Source organism: Alnus glutinosa, chromosome 1 (genome assembly GCF_958979055.1).
Source record: "Alnus glutinosa chromosome 1, dhAlnGlut1.1, whole genome shotgun sequence".
Classification (NCBI taxonomy): domain Eukaryota; kingdom Viridiplantae; phylum Streptophyta; class Magnoliopsida; order Fagales; family Betulaceae; genus Alnus; species Alnus glutinosa.
Genome location: NC_084886.1, coordinates 43,437,402 through 43,459,612, shown reverse-complemented (window position 1 = coordinate 43,459,612; position 22,211 = coordinate 43,437,402). Strand labels below are relative to the sequence as shown.

General features: G+C 36.0%; 1 protein-coding gene across 1 annotated transcript; it reads right to left on the bottom strand.

Annotated features, from left to right (window-relative positions):
- Positions 1-18,072: 18,072 nt before the first annotated feature.
- LOC133883048 (galactinol synthase 2-like) lies at positions 18,073-20,287 on the bottom strand. The gene is made up of 4 exons (XM_062322237.1): positions 19,897-20,287; positions 18,836-19,156; positions 18,580-18,714; positions 18,073-18,451 (listed from the first exon to the last, which is right to left on the bottom strand). Exons 1-4 carry the CDS (start codon positions 20,197-20,199, stop codon positions 18,245-18,247), a joined length of 966 nt encoding a protein of 321 aa, XP_062178221.1. The 5' UTR covers positions 20,200-20,287; the 3' UTR covers positions 18,073-18,244.
- Between the last annotated feature and the right edge of the window lie 1,924 nt (positions 20,288-22,211).

Below are 22,211 nucleotides of genomic sequence, written 5' to 3'. Positions count from 1 at the left end.
ATTAATTACAAACCTTTGAATGATGTGCTAGAATGGATTAGGTACCCTATTCCTAATAGGAAAGACCTAGGCAACCGTATTAGTGAAGCCCTTGTCTTCTCTAAGTTTGATATGAAGTCTGAATTTTGGCAAATTCAGATTGATGACAGGGATAGGTATAAGACTGCTTTTACCACACCCTTTGGACATTACGAATGGAATGTTATGCCTTTTGGCCTTAAGAATGCCCCTAATGAATTCCAAAGGATCATGAATGACATTCTTAACCCCTTTAGTCATTTTGCCATTGTTTACATTGATGATGTCCTCATCTATTCTAAATCCATTGATGAACACTGGAAACATTTGAATTCGTTTCTAGAAATCATTAAAACTAATGGACTTGTTGTTTCTGCAAAGAAAATTAAATTATTCCAAACCAAGATTCGATTCCTTGGTTTCAACATTGCTAAAGGACAAATCCGTCCTATTGATCGAGCCATTGAATTTGCTAGCAAATTCCCTGATGTTATCACTGATAAAAGTCAACTCCAAAGATTCCTTGGATCTTTAAATTACATTGCTGACTTCTACAAAGATTTGAGAAAGTATTGCAAACCTTTGTTTGATAGGTTGCAAAACAATCCTCCTCCTTGGACAGAAGTTCATACTTCTCTTGTTAAAGAGATCAAAACTCATGTTAGATCTCTTCCTTGTTTGGGAATACCCACTGATACTGCTTTCAAAATTGTTGAAACTGATACCTCCGACATTGGTTATGGAGGAATTCTGAAACAGATTGTTTCACCAGGATCATCTGAACAAATTGTTCGATTCCATTCTGGATCCTGGAATAATGCACAAAAGAACTATAGTACTATTAAAAAAGAAATCCTTTCTGTTGTTCTTTGCATTACAAAGTTTCAATCTGATTTATTAAATTAGAAATTTTTATTAAGAATTGATTACAAATCTGCAAAATATGTTTTGAAAAAAGATGTTGAAAATATTGCTTCAAAACAAATATTTGCCAGATGGCAAGCAATTTTAAGTGTTTTTTATTTTGATATTGAATATATTAAAGGAATTAACAATTCCATCCCTGATTTTCTTATTCGTGAATTTTTGCAATGCCACCATAACAAGTAAAAAGGATCGAGGAAAATGAAAAGTTGTTAATTCTTCTATTAATAAGCCTCTGGCCATTAAGTCAAAGTTTTCTCCTGTTGGCCCAGCCGCCTCTTCTATTACCACTTCATTGGCACTTACTAACCGGTTCATGACTTTCAGCCCTGAACCAAATATTACTTACAGTAGTGCTCTTGCCTCTAAATACAGCCCATTCCTTAGCCCTTCTCATAGACCAAGAATGCCATTTATTAAAGCTGAAAAACCCTCAGCTTATATTCGCCTACCCTATTTCCAACACCAATTTTTTGTTGAAATAGGAATGGCTCCCATTAAAGATCCCAGCCAGTTGGCTCTTGCTTACTTCCCCCCTCGTTTTCATTGGGTTCCTGAACACCCCCTCAAAGATATTGCCTATTACACCACTATTTTGGTTGAAACAAAATCGGCCCATTTCAAACCGATTCCTGACCAAAAAATAGGTAAGACTCTCTACATGAGTGTCTACTTTGATAAGATCCTCCTTCTTAAAGATTGGGGTGAACATCCTTCCCAACCCAGAATGCTTGCCAATTCTGAGTTGTCCTATTCTTATTATGATTATATTGATGCCTGGTTCAGATTTATGCTTTACCAGAACTCTGCCAATAACCATTCATGGTTTATTAATTTTGATAAAAAGTTCATTGGGATACTCCCTCTCTGGTTCTCAAAATGGTGGGGACAGTTCGGAGCAATTCCAGATATTTTCCCTCTCCAGCTCGCCAAAGCTTTTGGAACCTTCAGAGACAATTACAACATTGATGCTTATGGAAAAAAGTTCCCTACCATAATGCATTTTGCTATAAAATTCAAGATTTCTTGGATTTTAAAATGGAATTATATTAAGGATGGTGATACCATTGATCTCCATTGGTTTGTTAAATGGTGGGACAAATTTCCCCAAACTGATGCTATTATTCAGACTGTTTACAAGGATTTTGCTAAGAGGTCCTCATCAGAAAAGAGTACTTCTCCAGCAGTTCCTATTACGGTCCCATTAATCACTACTACAGGACTTGTTACACCATCACACTTCCTTCCTCCTCCAGAAGAAAAGAAGGTTGCTGCTGATAAGGTCCCAGAAGACAAGTCTGCTGCTACCTCATCATCTTCATCTAAGAAGAAGAAAGGCCATTCCAAGAATGATATGAGAATGTTCCAGCAATTTCTCAAATCATACAAGGAAGAAAATAATGTTGAAGACAGTGAAGACAGTGGAGATGAAGAAAATGATAACTCTTTAGAATTCTCCCTGGACACTACTGGCTTGTGCGGATAAAACCGCTACCTATTCGGGCATGACCCGATTACTACTCAGGATGCTCTAATTGCCTTAGATGAAATCTCAGGCATTGAAGATATTCTAGAACTCAATTATTAACCCTATGGGTCCCCTATTGTTGATTCACACTTCAGACAGCATCATTGAGCTACACTGAAAGTTCATTTGTCTTTTGCGGAATTATTGATTGCATTTGCAGTTGGCCGACAACTTTATTGACTGCTACAGTACTACTACAGTTCCGTCGCATGCTGATCTACAGTCTTGTTTATTTACTATTATACCTCTTGTAATTGGCCTATAAAAAGGACCAAAGCCTTCGGGGTAAGGCAGAAGCTTTTAGACAAGAAAATTTAATTTTCCTGATCTGCTATCTCCTGCTCTCTCATTCTCCTATTGTGATCTTCCGATCTCCTCATTTGTATTATCCCCTATTAATTCTGTAAGTATTTCATTTTGAAATAAATTACAATTTGATAATTCTGTTAATTTTGATAAAATTTATTTTATCATTTTATTATCATTACTTGCATCCCCAGTTGGCAGGTTCATACCGCCTTCCCCTTCTCCCTCATACACACACACAACAACTTTCTCAGGTCTCTCTTGACCTCCTTCTCCCCACGCTCTTCCGCCCCCTTTATGGTATCAGAGCCATAAGTGTTAAGATCTGTTTCGTTTTGTTTATCTTCTCTCTCAGACTGTTAAAGCTTTCGTTTTCCGAAGACTTTCTCCTTAAGGTTAGGGATCATAACCACCCCCCTGTACATGCCGCTCTTTAGCACAGACCTGGTTCCCGTCCAAGCCGGGGTAGGCGTTTAGGGATTGGTCGAAAAAAGGTCTAGGGTCAAGGTATGTGTCGTAAAATAACCAACTAAGGTTAGAGACTTTGTTGATTATGTTTGTTTTAATGTTTGCTTGATTTTGATTTGCAAAATGTGGAGGTCTAACTCTTCAGTTAGCTGTAGGTCCCCTGTTAATTATGTAAATATTTCATTTTAAAATAAATTACAATTTGATAATTCTATTAATTTTGATAAAATTTATTTTATCATTTTATTATCATTACTTGCATCCACAGTTGGCAGGTTCATACCGCCTTCCCCTTCTCCCTCATACACACACATAGCAACTTTCTCAGGTCTCTCTTGACCTCCTTCTCCCCACGCTCTTCCACCCCCTTTATGATATATATATATATATATATAAAATAGAGGAATCACTAAGGAGATTGCATAACATTAATACAAGTGGCATCTTAAAATGCTTCCAAGTGTTCATTTTAAGTTAAACGGTGAGTTTAGGTTTGTGTTAAATGTGATAGTAAACTCAATCCCTATTTGCATGCTAAATAAAAACTGAATCCCTATTTTTTTCAAAAAAAAAAAAAAACTGAACCCTATTTTGGTGTTAAACATGTGTTAGCCAACTCATTATGCATCAGTTATTTTTTCCTACAAACTAACTAAAACTAAAACGTAGTGTTTCACAATAACTGTAACTGTTTACTACACTCTCAAAATCACAACCCTTTACAAAATCGTTCTCTGTACAAAAATCCATAACTATCTTCTGCCCCTTGGAGTTCGTCTTCAAATCTGAACAACCAAAAGGTTATCTCTCTGTAAATTTGTGGGGATCATATGTATTTTATTAAAGTGTATATATATATAAATTTTGATTTACAAAAAATAGAGTAAATTTTTTTTGTTTCAGTGGAAACAAACGCTACTTGAGAATTTAGTTTGACTCATCGCCTCTGACACCATTTTGTAGGAAATTAATCCCTCTCAAATTCCAGTAAAAACTCAAGTATTGTAGTATTATTAATTTATTATTATCACTCTCATTATTCAAAAGCCAGAAGCAAGAGGCTTACATGATTCTTCAAATCGTTACTTTGTTGTATTAAACGTAATGATTAATTTCTAGATTTTATTTCCTTTATAAGAAAACAGAGGTTAATGAATGCCTTTATGCGATATATGATTAGTATTTTCTTTTTTCTTGTTTTTATTTTCTGTGATTTTCTTCTTCCTTTCCTTTTTTGTTTTCCTTCTAATTTATTATTTTCTCTTTTGTAAATTTTATAGTAAATTTAGTAAATTTATGGTGAGAGAGAAAGATTCACATCGTTGTGTTTTGCACAAGGTATGACGATTTTTTAGTTTACACAGTTATTTATTAATTTTTTAAATCCTTTTTTTTTTGGAACATGTAATACACATTGTTTACGTATTTAATTCATGGACGGCATTGCTTTCAAGGTTTCATTAGAATAGGAAAAATTATACATAAAATACAGTTATTTTGTGTTATATTAGTATGTTTGATTCTTTGTTTTTTGTCTTTATTTTTGTCAAAATAAATAATGCTCTTACTTTCTTATTCTCTTATATAAGTGGTTTTTTATTTAGCCTATAGCAAAAATTTGGGGTATACATACACTCTATAATTTTTGTTTGCTTTATTGGAATCAGGAAAATATACAGCAAATAAATTTTTTTTTCCATTATTTGAGTAATTTCTCTTCTTCTTTTTTTGTCCCTTTTTTTGTCTTTATTTTTTATGATCATGTTAGTTTGTTATCGTTTTTTTTTTTTTTGTTATAATTTATATATTATTATAATTTATGTTCTAAAAGTAGTTTATATATATATATATATTATACATGCAAAGGATGATCGTAAGAAAAATTTCTATTTGACAAAACTTATTCCTATAGGTATGAATTTCATTGGAACCAAACAAATTGCTTTTTTCCTATTATGAATAGATTTTGTTTGTCGTTGGTAGTCCGTTTTCATTTTTTTTTTCCTTATTTGATATTATAATTTATATACAAAAAATACAATTATTTTATATTATAGGAGTATTTTTTCAGTTTCTGTTTATTGTCCGTTTTCATATTTTGTCCTTATTTTCTGTTATATTTTATATATTATTTTTATTTTTGTTCTAACAGTAGTTTTTTTTTTAACCTTATATATGCAATGGATCGTCGAAAAAAAAAAAAAAAAAAAATCTGTTAGACATAACTTCTTCTTATACCTATGAGGCTTTGAATTTGTTGTAATTGGAGAAAATATACAATAAAAGAAAAATAAAATTATTTTTAGACTATATGAGTATTTTCATTTTTTTTTCGTTTGTCATTTGTTTTCATTTTTTCTCCTTATTTTATGTTCTAATTTATATATTATTGATTATTTTGTGCTAAAAGTATTTTCATTTATGATATATATGTGAAGGGCGGTTGAAAGAAAAAAAAATTATTCTCATTTTGTCGGGACTTCTTCTTATACATATTAGTTTCATTGAAACCGAGAAAAATCTACAAAAAATACAAATCTTACGTTTCAATTTTTTGTCCTTATTTTTTGTTCTAAATATAGTTTCTTTTATGTTTAACGTGCAATAAATATATATAGACACCTCTAAAATGTTGTATGAGTTACACTTCATTTCATATTGCCCTCAATTTTAAAGGTAATAAGAAAACGATATTTATAAAAATGATAATATAATATTTGGCTTCATGTTTGATGGTTTATAAATTGTTAATTATTCATTATTTGATTATGGTGAAAGTGCGATTTTCTTTAGTTTAAATATGTTAATTGTTAACAAAAGTTTCTTTTGGGTTTCTTTTCTAAATATTAAATACAAGTTATAGCAATGATGTGAGTACACTATTTTGTTCTTTGTTTTTATGAATTCCTATATTATGTAAAAAGTCTCTTGAATTAACGTCTATAAAAATTGAATAATGTGATTACTTATAAAAAAAAAAAAAAATACATGTGTTTTATTTTGATTACTTACAAGACAATTTACAATATACATTTACGTATTTTTAATATTTTTATATTTTTATTTTGTTTCTTAAATTAAATGTAATGTTCTAATTTGTTATGCAGTTTTAATTAGTAAAACCTCGCGCATGACGCGGGTTACATGCTTAGTTAAATTAAAGAAACATATGAACAAACAAATAATCAAATAAGTAATACTGTTTATTTGCTTAGACTTTCAATATGCATGCATGCTACGTTGTTGAAAAAAAAAAAAAAAAAAAAAAAAGAAGAAGAAAAAGGCTTCAGATTATAATTATATATTTTTTTGATTGAAGATTATAATTATATTAAGTACATAATCACTTTGCACTAGAAAATATAATATTGTCGTCCACGATGCCTATATATACAATGCCACAACCATTGATAAGCTAATTAATATATGCTATAATATTAAGTTCTTCTCTCTCTTTTTTTTTTTTCTTTTTTTTTTTTTTCCGCATAATTAGCAAGTTAAAACCTTATCTTAAATATTTGGAAAATTACACTTACCCCCTCCCCTCAAATTACCACCAAATTTGTAATGTCCCTCCAAAACTTTAAAAAGTTATATATAATTTTTCCCTACAAACCACCATGTCCTTTCACTTAGCCAACCGCGGCTAAGAGTTTCTATTACTTTTTGGACAGCAAATTCATAAAATGTCTATTATACCTCCTATGAGATGCATAAAAATACTATTACTCCCTTAGATGAAAATATTTTTGCTAGCTATGGCAGTGACCCACGGCCGGGTACGTCATGGGTCTCCCCCTTCTTTTTTTTATACTTTTTATTTTAAAAAGGGTTACTATTGTCATTTTGGGTATCACACATGACTCATTTTTCTTCTGATTTAACAAAAAATCACAATGGAGAACATTGCAAGATTTTAAAAATACTTTAGGAAATTTTGCAAATTGGATAACAGTTTTAGGGAGGTAAGTGTAATTTTTTCTAAATATTTCATTAGTTGAGCCTTACTAATTATTGCGGGAAAGTTTGATCTCACATATGGTCGAAAATGTTAAAATATTAATTAAATAATTAAATTCATCATTTTTTTTTTAACTTAAGCTTTTAGGATAAATAAAAATTGTAAAATACTCATTACAAGATTAATCTAATTGAATTTGTCCCTTTTAATTCTTTAGATTTGTTAACCTTGTTTTACCATGACTAATAGCTAGGGTTAGATTAGGATTGCGCTTAATGTGGAACTATGTATAGCTTTTAACTTTTAGAAATTTGATGTGGCAAGAGATCCTGGATTCATGGTGTAAACATAAAATTATATAAGAAGTCCGCATATACTTTAAATCCATAAATATTTTATGGGAACTACACTTCACCCCCCTGATTTATCCACGGTGTGGCGATTTACCCCCCAATGTACAAAAATTGGTACATGACCCCCTTGAACTTGCCAGCGTGTAACGAAATAGACATTCCTTCCAGTCGCCCGTTATTTTGGACGGCAAGTCGGTCACGTGCAAGTCACGTGACCGTTTCTGACAGAAATTCTACCCAAAATACCCCCGCCTCACCTCATCTTTATACACCCCCGTGCTCGCACATATTTCTCATCTCCTTCACCAACGGCTCTTTGCAAGAACTAGGAACTAGGGTTTTCGAAGTGGGCTTCCGATTTTCGACATCTCTGACCAGTTTTGCACCATTTCCCGAAGATGCAACCATCAGGCACTGCTTCTACGGAGTCGGAGTCGACAACGAGTGGGGCAACTTCTGCAGTAATGCTGATTTGTTATTGCGAGCGTCCGGCATGTATGTTAACCTCCTACACCGAGAAAAATTTCGGTAGAAGGTTTGTAAAATGCCAAAATTACAAGGTAATTTAACTGAAAATCTTCAGCAATTTTTATGAAGAGCAATGCTGCTTACTTCTTACAGTACTTATATAAATATTTTTTTTAAAAAAAAATGGACTGGATTGATTTTTATTTAGTAGTTTTTTTTTTTGGAGCATGTTATTAGATTACATTTTTACACATGTGATTAATTCTGTATAGACACGTGACTTTTATTTTGTTAGTTAGTTAGACTGTTAGATTATACTTGCAAAGCAAGTCATGTAACTCGGTATATATATACTGCGAGTCATGTACAGTTGATTATGATATTCAATACTAAATCAGAGAATCATTTTTCTCTCAAACCTTTTGTTCAGTTTCATATTCACAGCTTGTTCCTGCTTTACATAATCATTCAACATCAAATTCAATACATGTATTAAACTCATTAATTTTCTGAAGATTAATGAGTTTTGAAATGATATGGAAAAGTGCATAAATAGCCTACGACGATTAATTTTCAAATAACATAAGCCAGAAATAACCTTTGTTTCTGTCTGTTTTATTTTATTTATTTTTTGATTTATTTTTGTTATCGTTTTTCAGATAAATCGAGCTTGTGGTTTCTGGCAATGGGTTGATCCCAAAATGTGTTCACATGGAGAAAGGGTGGTAGGTCGTTTGCGTGAGTGGCATGGAAGTTTGATTCAAGACGCTGAACGATGCCGTACAATGGTTGAAACTGAAGTTGCAAAGTTGAAGGCGAATATGGGGATAGAGGAAGCCGAACGATGCCGACTTATAGTTGAAGCTGAAGTTGCAAAGTTGAGGGCAAATATGGAGATTGAAAATGCTGCCCTCCGTAAAGAAATCGAGATTCAGGGGATCAATTACCAAACAATGAAGAAGATTTATAAGACAATAATTGTATGTACATGGATATTGATGATTGTGTATCTGCTTATGGCTGGATCAGAATCAAAGGGTGTATTCGATTCCAAACATGATCGTATGTTGTTACCATGAAGATTTAGGGTGATGATGTTTAGGGTTTAGGGTGATGTTTTGGGCAGGGTTTATGGTGATGTGTTTATGGTTACTTTATGTAGACCATTATTGGTACGTAATGGATGATGTTTTAGAAATGAAAAATGTATGTGTGTTGAACCTGAACTTATTTGAGTCCGGTTGTGTTAAAGCATGCATGTCCACTCTAATTTTGTGTTAAAGCATGCATTCACCAAACCAAACCTGTCCAAACCCATTTAACAAAACCTATCCAAACCCATTTAACAAAACCTGTCCAAACATACCAAAATCATGCATTTACCAATTCTGTCCAAACATAATTCTGTCCAAACATAATTTTGTGTTAAAGCATGCATTCACCAATACTATGCATTCACCAAACCAAACCTGTCCAAACCCATTTAACAAAACCTGTCCAAACCCATTTAACAAAACCTGTCCAAACATACCAAAACCATGCATTTACCAATTCTGTCCAAACATAATTCTGTCCAAACATAATTTTGTGTTAAAGCATGCATTCACCAATACCATGCACATACCATGCATTCATCAAACCAAACCTATCCAAACCCATTTAACAAAACTTGTCCAAACCCATTTAACAAAACCTGTCCAAACATACCAAAACCATGCATTTACCAATTCTGTCCAAACATAATTCTATCCAAACATAATTTTGTGTTAAAGCATGCATTCACCAAACCAAACCTGTCCAAACCCATTTAACAAAACCTGTCCAAACATACCAAAACCATGCATTTACCAATTCTGTCCAAACATAATTTTGTGTTAAAGCATGCATTCACCAATACCATGCACATACCATGCATTCACTACACCATAGGTTTTTTAAAGACACTGAAATCTGTTCAAACATACCAAAAGCATGCATTCACTACACCATAGGTTTTTTAAAGACACTGAAATCTGTCCAAAAGAAATCAGCATGCAATTCAAACTACTTACATAAACTACATGTCCAACCTTTTCCTATATACAAAATGCCATTATATTCCAAAAAACAAAAACTTCAATGCTTCCATTCTGGTCTTTTCCTTTTCGGCTTTGACTCCATAATCTGTAATCCTTTTTCAATGGTATGGGCGATCCTTTTTCCTTTCGCCGGTGTTGAGGATGTTGTCGCCGCACCGTGTTCTGCAACTTGTGGGGTTATTGGGGTCAACCCAAATACTCTCCCTCCTCCATCAGTACTAGTCCTAACTGTGAGGTCAATCAAAACAGGTGGACCCTTTTGAATTAGAACACTCTGCACCATGGCCCTGATTCGATTAGACACTCTTCTAACTGGTATGTATGGTTTGGGTGCTGGCGGTTGCCTGTTCCAGCTGGGCACTTTAAGTCCAACAGGATTTTGCTGCCATAAATTTCAAATATGAGATATTGACAAATAAACAGTAGGATGCATTTTAAAGACTAAACTAAAGTAAGTACTAAATTTTTCTCAGCTGTTACAATAGGTGGGCCAGTGGCAGTGGCAGTGGGCTGCTGTGTAGCACCAGTAATTGTCCTTTTGAGAGCTGGTTGTGCACCCCCCCTTCGACTGTTGGGGGCTGGTTGTGCACCCCCCTTCGACTGTTGGGGGCTGGTTGTGCACCTCCCCTTGTACTACTACTACATCCAACGCTTTGGGTCTGAAGGCGAACATTAATAACACATCAAATAATACATTAATAGCACATCAACTACTATACAACTATATTGGTTAGTGAGACTTACACTTGTTGGGGGTGGAGTGGGCAAACTAGCTGGGGGTGGAGTAGGCAAATCAACTTCTGTCGAGGGCTGGTCCTTCTTCATTGGACAGGTCCTGCTGTTGTGTCCAACCAACTTGCAAATCCCACATCTACCCTTCAATCCAAACTTTCTCATTCTATAAGGATTCTGAGGAACTCTCGACTCATCAGGACCTCTTACCCTGGCCTTTCGAGGTCTGCCTGACATATTTCTTAATCTAGGCGGATCCAATACATCATGCGCAGTCTTTACCCACTGTTCCTCACTAGGCATTGGATATATGATGGGAGCATAAGCTTTCTTGTACATCTCAATGCTATAACATGAATCTAAATAATCCTCCGGTTTATGCCCATGAAATGTTATGGCAGAATGTGCATGTGCACATGGGATCCCAGTCACCTCCCACTGTCTGCAACCACATGTCCTCCTCCTCAAATCCACAGCATATTGCCTTCTTCCCTGCTCTACTTCAAATATGCCATCACCAGCAAAACGGGATAGGCAGTCCGATGCAGCCTCACCAATGGCCTCAAGCTTCTCAACAATTCTAGGGCACAACTTGCCCTTCAATTTGTTGATGCCATCTCTTTTAAGTTGGTACCTTCTCATGAGCTGCTTCCTAATCATCTCAAGCATCGTCAGAATTGGCTTGTCACGTGCCTTCAGGATGTATGAGTTGAAACACTCGCATATATTGTTGACAAGGAGGTCACATTTAGGATAGTCACTGAACCATGCTCTCGACCATCCGCTGGGGTCAATCTTGTCTAGGTAGTCAAAGGCATCAGGACTGCCTTTCTTCATCTCTTCCATCTGAAATCTGAACTCGACCTCAGTATATGCCGATGCTGCCTTCCACAACAATTCCTTCAAGGTCACCCCCCGAAATCCTTTATCTCGAAAGTTGGCATATAAATGCCTTACACAGATTCGGTGATCCGCCATTGGCATAACAACATCAAAACTTGGCACAAGACCCTACATCAATCCAATGTGCAAAATGGGTAAGTTTATATGTAGAAAAAAAAAAATAGCTAAAAGTAATATGTAAAATTATGCAAGTAATATAACTAACCTTTTGCCGATCAGAAATGAATGTAGGAGCAGTGTGCCTCTCATGATGACCAAGATCTGAAACAAGGCACTCCAGGAACCAGGTCCAACTGTCTTTTGTCTCAGATTCTACAACGGCGATTGCAATTGGGTACATGTTGTTGTTGGCATCTCGACCAATCGCAGCCAGTAGCATTCCCTTGTAAGGTCCTTTTAGAAAGCACCCGTCTAGGCCTATGACAAGCCTACAACCTTCCAAAAACCCATTCTTCATGGCTGCAAGGGACAAGTAGAGTCTCTGAAACTTAGTAGGCAAATTAGGGTTTGGTCTTTCAACCTTCATCACTACACAGCTACCCGGGTTAGTACGCCTTAAAGTCTCACAGTAAAAATCCCACAGCCTGCCATACTGTTCACCTAGACAACCGTATATCTTCTTTTCTGCCTTCTTCCTACCCCTATACATTTGACTCCTGCTGACTTCAACATTCCATTTCCTCTTGACTTCATCTTGTATCACTCGCAGTGGCATGTCTGGTTGAACCTTAAACTTATCATAAAGTTTATCTGCTATCCACCTCGAATTGACAATTGAGCTCTTGTATACTTGAGTACAAGAATGTGTAGGTCTTAAGGACCTTATTTCAAATGAGGCCTCAGTCGCCATCTGTCTACCATACACTCTATAACCACAACCTAGATCTCTACACACAGCTACACACTTGGCTCTTTCATTTTTCTCAAACCTTATGTCCTTTCCCCTTCTCACATTGTATTGCTTAACAGCTTCTCTAAATAGTTGAATGTTAGCGAACTTCATTCTAAGCTTCAGGTTTGGATTAACAATGTCAACTTCATGGAACTCCACATCAGGGTGAGATGAAGTCCCACATGAAGTCCCACCATCCTCTTCATCACTGACAGGTACTGGTGACAATAGGATGTCACTTCTACCAATCTCAGAGTCATTCTCATCCACCTCAACATCTTCAAACGATGACATTTTTATACTAGATGGCCCACTCTGGCTATCATCATCACCCAAAGTACCCCCACTCTCACCCCCACCCTCAACCTTAGTACCATCACCACCATCTCTATCCCCATCCCCATCCTCCCCATCACCCTCCACGCCCTCATCAGTTTCTGGCATTTTTGAGGGGCCAGCACTATCCACCAGATAATCTTCAAAAACATCGTCATCATCACTGATTTTATCATCCCACTATGGATCATTTAAATCAACCCTACCTCCATCATCTCCCTCTTCATTATTTTCCAAATCTTCCCCATCCCCACCTCTATCATTTTTGAAAGAAACAATATAAAGGACTACATTAGGAGTATCCACATGTTTGGCAACCATATAAGCTACATCATAATCCGAGGATACTAGTTGTAGACCATCCACTAGATTTTTGGTAGGGTCCCTAAAGTAAATCAAATCACCTGGACTATACCCATATTGTCCCACTATAGACTCTATCAGGACAAATGACACATCATCAGGATCAACATTATCCGGATGGACATCCACTTGACCCCCACATAAATACATCCATATTTTCTGTCAAACCTACCCCCATAGTTTATCTCAAAGACTAGCTTCATTCTACACATGCAAACAAAAAAAATATATTATGCATGGGACAAGGGGACCACAATAATAAATCTCAAAGACCAGCTTCATTCTACACATGCAAACAAAAAAATATATTATGCATGGGACAAGGGGACCACAATAATAAGGCACTGCAACTAATATGCAAAGCACAACTGCAATCGGGACCCCACTGCATATAAAGTAGTAACATGCAAAACAAATAGTGCTCCAAAAAAATAGTGCAACTAATATGCAAAAAAATATATTTGATAGGTACACATACATATTAACCAATGCAGAGACATATTAAATAAGGACCCAATAATGCTCCAAAATCAATTGCAAAAAAATAGTGCATTGGGACCCCACTGCATATATAAGGTGTAAACAAAACAAACCACATGGGACCCAATGCATATAAACCAAACCCAATGCATATAAACAAAACAAACCAATTAGGTTCTCGGAAGACAACAAACAAATCAAAAAATGATACAAATCGGGACCCCACTGCATATAAATTAGTAAAAAACAACAAAAAGGATACAAATCGGGACCCAATGCACTTTAACAAATCAAACCCAATGCACTTTAACAAACCAATTACGTTTTCGGCAGACAACAAACAAAGTAAAAAAAGATACAAATCGGGACCACAAATGATTAAAAAACACATACTGTAAGCGAAACCCCTAAATCCCGACAAACCCTAACATTTTTTTATACCCAAATTGCAGTCAATTTCTACATTAAAAATGAGACTAAACAAACAACATTAACAAAAACCCCAAAGCCGACAACCCTAAATTAACAAAAACCCTCAAATCCGAAACCCTAGATTAACAAAAACCCCCCAAATCGCCTACCAAAAAAAAAAACTTTCTCCATTAAAAAACCACTAACCTTTATTTAACAACGATTATGAACGAGTTGAGCGGTATGGATTTCGGTATGGATTTCGGCGACAGGTTGTGGGTGGGTCAGTTCGTGTAGAGCCTTCGAAAGTAGCCGTCCGTGCTAAGTGGAAGTGGGGACCTCACGCACGAAATGTCTAAATCCAAACGATAGGTGAGGCGGGGGTATTTTGGGTAGAATTTCTGTCTGAAACGGTCACGTGACTTGCACGTGACCGACTTGCCGTCCAAACGAACGGGCGACTGGACGAAAGGTCCATTTCGTTACACGCTGGCAAGTTCGAGGGGGTCATGTACCAATTTTTGTACATTTGGGGGTAAATCGCCATACCGTGGATAAATCAGGGGGGTGAAGTGTAGTTATCCCATATTTTATAAATTTAATTTATTACTATCTTCTTTTGACAAAAAAAAATATATATATATATATAATAATAGGGATTAAGTATTGCAAAATATTTATGAAGAGAGGATCATGCATTGCCAAGAAAGGGCCATTCCACTGCAAAAATTTGTAAGACACGCTGCCGTTCCTTGTCTAAATGCTAGATACTGGACGTAATCACTAACATCTATACCGTTCCGGCACCATAATTATCATTGAATTTGTAAAATTCCGTATAAGTTTTACAGATTTACTGATAAATTTGAAAAAAGACTGGACAAGAGATCAATGAACAAGAATGAAAAGATCGAATAGCAATTCTCTAGTGAAAATCATTATATCAATGCACTCTATTTTTAATTTTTAATTCCATATTAACATCCGGCCTCTTCAATTCTACCATAGGGATAATTTCACAAAAGGGTATCGAACTATACCGCGTTTTGACAGAAGGGTACTGAATTATCATTCCTCTCAAACTCGGGGTTTTAACTATCAAAATGAGTCTCAGAAGGGCATTCCGTCTGTTCTCAGCGTTAAAACGTGACGGAAGTCAATTCACGTGACTTCCACGTGACTTTTTCAATGCCATTTGTCCATTTTACCCCTCACTTTCATGCATGTAAACACAACTCCTCAAGCTGAACCCACTCTCTACTCACACATGTAGATTGTAGTCGTCATCCTCAACCCGGTGAGAAGCCAACAACTGCGATATATATATATATATACGAGTTTTTCCTCTCTCTCTCTCTCTCTCTCTCTCTCTCTCTCTCTCTCTCTCTCTCTCTCTCTCTCTCTCTCTCTCTCTCATCTTTATTCACTAAGCTAATTAAACAAGATATGCAACATGACGAGCTTAGCCTCTGCCCGAGGCATAGCCGCCATTGTCGGCGCGGCGTGGGATCGAAGCTGGGTGGTATCAATTGCGTTGGTGGCTTTGGAAAAAAAAAAGGGCAAGTGGCAAAATTGCTATTTTATCCGTCCACGTGGTGCGCATTTGTTAAGCAGCTCACAATCTAGAAAATATCTTAGTGTACGTTGCAGAAGGTTAGACTTGGCTGACTTTTGCGGCACGAGTTCAGCTCACAAATTATTGATACCAGTTCAACCTTTGGGTAACATTTGGGCTTTGGGCTGCATTTGTTTCTCCATAGTCTTATATTGGGCATATGTATTTCACTTGCACACCTTGAGGGCAAGGTGTCTTAACGAGGGAGGTAGTGTAAGGAGGTATTATGTGAGTAGTATACGTAGCAATTCCTTAAAGGTACAGGAGATCGTTTCATCCAACTGCAGAGGATGGTGCAGAATCTTTGTGTGTATCTGTTGCTGTCTTCTTACTTGGGTGCGGCTGCTGGGTTTTTGATCCAGGCTGAAGGAGAACGATTGAGTACTACGAGAAGAAGAAAGAAGAAATGGGGCTGAAGCATTCCAGTCTAAATTGGGTGGAGATGTCACAAGCTGTAAGCAAGTCTTTGGAGTGAAGAACCAAGAAACTGCATCAAGAGAACCTAGAAGATTCGGGTATGTGCAAATTTAACTCAAGTTCACGTGCAGGATTCCTGTGTGTTCGGTGGCTACGTGGCTCCTTCATATCACATGGGCTCCTTCATATGTGTTAGTTTGACTCGAATGCCAAGGTAGGAGAGTAGCCTTCTCGAACAGGCCAATTCTTTCAATAAAATCCATTCTTTCCTTCTCAATCTTTCTTCTTCTTTCCATTTTCTTTCCTAAATTCATAACAAAACATTGGTTCTGTTACACTGGGCCGCTCCATCGCTCGCAAGTTCTCTCACGAATGCTACACCGTCGCCATTCTCGCTCACGAACGTTGGTGCCTTCCACTGTGCATGGATTTTCATGCATGTAAAAATATGACTATAATTTTCAGCTTCCTCTGTTTTAGCTTCATAAAACAGAGTGTAAGAGAGTGGGTTATGTTCAACTCTTCCACCAACCATAATCATCCATATGATCTACATATTTCAGTTTAGGCGAGTGTGGTGGTATTCGTGAGCTGTGAAAAGCCATTTTTTGGATATGTATGATCAATTTTGGATTGTGGTGGGCTAGTTGTTTAGCGGCTGCCAAGCCGCTAACACCAACCCCGATTATGGCAATTTTTGAGACCACAGGAGCCATAGTGGTGATCAAAGGCCGAGAACTCTAGGCTTCAAATGTGTTTGAACGTAGTTACATAGAGAATATATGAAGCTAGCTCGGTATTTATAGGGGTTCGCGCTTTTGAGTTACGCAGTGGGGAGGACGAGAACTGCTCTTAGGGGGAGTGCGTTTTTCTTCCAATCCTGCTCTGCAAATCTCTCTATCTCTCTCTCCTTTTCCTTTCTTTCTTTGATGATCATCATTACTGTGTTTTTCTCATTGTTCCTTCAACTTCCTTGGTCGTTACAGACGATGTGGACGCGGGTGTCCTCTAGGTGGGTCTAGTTTGGCAGATACTGTGGACAACGTGGACTTGGATGAGACGGATGGTGGAGATTCAACAACATCGACATGGAGGTGGAACGTGGCATGGTTTATGGTTTATGTTTTTAGTTTTTTTTTAGAGAGCTGAAGGGCAAAACAAACAAATGGCATTAAAAAAGTCACGTGGAAGTCACGTGAATCGACTTCTGTCACGTTTTAAAGCAAAGAACAGACGGAATGCTTTTCTGAGACTCATTTTGATAGTTAAAACCCCAGGTTCGAGAGAAATGATAATTCAGTACCCATCTGTCAAAACGCGGTATAGTTCGATACCCTTTTGTGAAATTATCCCCTTTTTTTTTTCAATTTCCCAATGACCCTGCAGACAGAAGCCACGTGAAAAAACGACCTACATATATATCATAGTATTAATGGTTTTATCCTAACTCTAATATCTTTAATTTTCCGAATTTTTTTTCTTCTTTTCTTGCTCTTTCATATTGTAGTAATTAAATATACGATACTAGTTACCGTTATTAATTATACCCAAAATTATCTTAACCAAATCAAGTTAGAAATTAAACTTAAAAAGGGTAAAGGACTGGCCTGGCCTGATCAGTGAAAGGCTAGCTTGCATGACTCTTTTTTTCTTTTTCTTTTTTCACGATAAACATGGAGATCGACCTTCTTTGTGGCTGCGAAAATTTAGAAATGCATATATATATATATATATATATATATATCATAGTATGGAAAGACACCCCATCACATAACCCATATTTATAATGCATAAGACAATAATACTAAGAGAACAAAGGTTAATATAAAAGTCCCCACTTTATTTATTTAGCAATTGGCTGCCAGCTGGGTTGGTAATACTAATAAATCAGCAAAACCCATGGCGTATAATAATTTAGCATAATTTCAACCTTACTTGTCCATACTCTTAAGACAGTATAACGGCAGTTCATGTATATAATATAACAACAATTAAGCAGCGGGTGGAGCAGTCATGTGGTCAACAGCAGCAGCCTCCGAGAGAGCCTTGATGAGAGGGTCAGCTTTTAAGTTAGACAAGGTATTCTTGTAATCCAAAGACTCATCCTCATAAACATCCCACCATTTCTTCACCACCATCTTTATGTCTTCCCTCTCCATGTTTTCTTCTTTCCCTGTGTACCTCCAAGGCTTTGACCCCTGTTCATAGTTATAAACAATGAAAAAAAAAATTATTAATCATATATACTAAAACCTAGCTAAAAGCTTAAACGACACCAATTAGAATCACCCAATTAGTTAACAAGACATAATCTATATTAACATACCGCAGCACAATAGTGGACAACCTTTGCTTTCTCAACGTCCACATTTTCGGGGTGACGCCATAACATGGCTAAAACAAGGTTGTATATGGGAGGAATTGGCCTATATATATCCCTGAAGTACATGTTAAGGAAGTCCTGCATAACATAACAAAAAAAGTTCAGAATTTTTTTTTTCTTTTCGCAGTGAAAGTGGAAACAAGAAAAGATCTAATTTGCAATGACCAAAACATAGGCAAGTACTGTTAATTAATATTACCTGCTCAGCAAATGAAGTGGGAGTGGTCAGTTTGAGATTCTCCAAGAGGTCATGGTAAGTCAAAAGGTTAGGCTCATAGACGAACATGCCCGCATTGAAGTAGAGTGGAGGAGGCGAGCCCAGCTCAGCCGGCCACTGCACCTCTTCAGGGCATTGTTGGCAGTACCCAATCTTATACTGAGGAGAAGTGCTCCATGTCTTCTCACAAAAGCAGTCCATCACAGCATAAAAGTAGCCATCCGGTGAGTCGAAGAGGTGATCGATATTATCAAAAACTTGTATGTCACCGTCCAAGTAGATCATCTTGTCATACTCCACAAACTACAAAATTACCAACAATCAAATCCCAGAATAAACTTCAGAGTAGTACAATACATAGCAATAATATGTAATTTAATCATTTAATCAATATTTTAAAACTCTCTCTCACATGTCGGTTTAAACTCGATCTCCTCTTTAATAAGGGGCTTAATATGTTAATTATAGGTACATACTTAATTGAAGAGAAACTCTTGCCTTCCAGATCAGATAGCAAGAACAAGAATTGCAGTGAATCACCTCCTAAGATAATTGTATATCAATAGGTTTCTTTTAGGTAGTTATGATGTGAATCTTGTAACACATGCATAATAATCTCTTTTATCATTATAAATACAACACAATGCCCTATATATGTATATATATATGGTACCAAATTTTTACTAAAAGAAGGATACTAAAATGACGTAGAACTTATTGAAAATTATCAAAACAATTAATAAAAAGAAATGTTACGAATACTAATGAATAAGCTCCACATCATTTTAATATCTAATCCTTAGTTAAAAAATTGATACTCCAAGCATTTCTCTTAATTGAAATGTCCAACCCGTCTAATTATGATATCTTGTTAGAAAAAAAAAAAACAGCGATTTAATAAAACTAGACACGGAAATGGTGACCCAACTAAAAGTAATAAAGGGTGCGAAAATGGCTAGCTTCTTCTAAAACATGTGCGATATGCATGCACCATGCATATAAGATAAGAATGGCTCTTATAGGTGACAATGGAAAAGATTTACCTCCCAAATCCGAAGTTTAGAGTAGTTGATGACATAGTAAGCCATGGCATAGTCAGTCTGGTTCTCCGGAGGGTACACCGGCTCAATCTCACGAACAATACATCCCTGAGACACAAGAATCTGACGGTGGTCCTCAGGCACGTCCGGCAGAATGGCCACCACAAGAGGGTAGGCTGACTCGGCCTTCCTCAGACCCTTGGCCAAACCAACCACTCCTTTCACGTAGTCACCATTGCCCGCCAAGAACGTCACATATGCCCTCCTGTGCACATTCATAGGCTCAGTTATTGCTTCTGGTGCCATCTCGATCAAAGAGAAAAACAAAGAACAAAACAGATTTGGCTATTGAAGATGGTTTTTGAAGGATGGGTGTGTGGCTCTGTATATATATATACATCCATTTATGGTGGTGAAAATGGTGATGTAAGATATGGGAATTGAAATGAATATTATCATGTTGTATCTTTTGCTAAAGATTATGATTCTGATCATTTCGTATGCTGCACGCGGCATGCTCTGATTGGGTCATGGAAGAGGAGTAATCTTTTGAAGTGATAACGGCTCTGATTTAATCTAATAGCGTTAATATCGTTGAGGTTGGTGGTCTAAATTATGTATAAAAGGCAAATAAAGAATATTAAAAGAAAAAGAAAAAAAGAAGTGAATTTTTGGAAGTATATACTACGTGCACGAAACGGCACCTTGTGATTCAGTTGGTTCCACTGTGTGGCCTCAGTTGATCAAAGATGTGTCTTTTCTTTTTCTTATTTTGTCTGAGATGATCAAAGATATGTCAATATCTCTATAATTACTCCCTTATTGATACCTTCAGCTTCCTTTTCTTCCCTTTTTTAGAGTGAATGATTTAAAAATGGAAAAATAGGTCATATTTCTTATTTTTTTTCTTTTTTTTTCTTATCAAAAATATAACAATTTTCCTAGATTTGCTACATTGAAAAATGTAATTAAATTGAATGTTTAATGAGTGAGGAATCGATTTCAATCCTTTAAAAGTGAAAGAAATGACCTCTTAATCTATAAAAAGGTACCTAAAATTAAAAACGTACGGTGTAACATTAATGTCAATCTCTTGCATAAAATATTATTTTCAATTATGTTTTTAAGGGTTAATTCCTTTTCTAGCTACCTTAATTTGAGGAATTAAATACTCTTCTCTTTGTATCCTAGTATCTTTCTCTTGTGCATGTACACGTACGTGTGGGTATATAGCAAGTAAAAGTTTAATTTGCACTTGCCCAGACCAAAAAAAAAAAAACCTAAGCTAGGTTTGCATTTAATTTGATATTAGTACGCAGTAACACATGCAATTAGGTCCTTAATTAGCCAAAACAAACAAAGAATAAAATAAAATGTGGTCCATATAATCCCTAGCCTATACCTTGCCACGTTAAAGTGCCATGCATGTATATATATATATATATATATATATATATATATAAAAGCCAACGTGATCACCTAAAGAAAAGGCATTGATACTTTTTATGAAGTTATTTCCTGTTGACAACTCACAAGTAAATTCTGGAGAGAAATGACTTTGTGCCAGTATTGGAGATGGAATAAAATGTTCTGCACCGTCCGATCACGTACACTCAAATAAAAATCTAAATAAGGGGCTTTGATCAGCATGCATATGTGTAGTATTTGCTTTTAATTCCTACAGCTCATGATATTGCTTGTCAGCTTGTGGAGATTGTTGTTATTTTGAAGTACTATTACATATATATCAACAACACTTTCGTATATATGGACCCCAAGACAAATGGCAACGTATATAGCAACTAGCAAGATAATGTACAAAAAACAACCATACCTAAGGCTAAAAGTAAAGGCTAGAAGTAAGGGTTCCACCAGAAGATAATTCAAGATAATTTTATTTAATTATTTGATACAATTTTGGAGGGATGTTAAAGAAATTAATAAGACAAAATCTCTACAGACTACAGTTGATGATGATGATCACAACCACTGTTGCCGGGTCTCGTATATAGCATGCCCTTGCAATATTAGATAATACATACGTGTATATATATATATTCGTGGCATGAGTAACAACGTATCATTATATTCTACCTGTTATTAAAAAAAATTAGAGAAATAATTTTCTTACATATTTCTTACACCTTTTCTTAATTACGTGATGTCCTTTTATATATATATATATTAAAAAAAAAATGAAGAAGAAGAAGACACCACGTAAGATCGATGAGGTGTACGTGAGAAAGGTGCATGAAAGATATTAGAAATAGAATCATTTCTCAATATTTTAACATTCTCTAATCACATGCACACGTAGA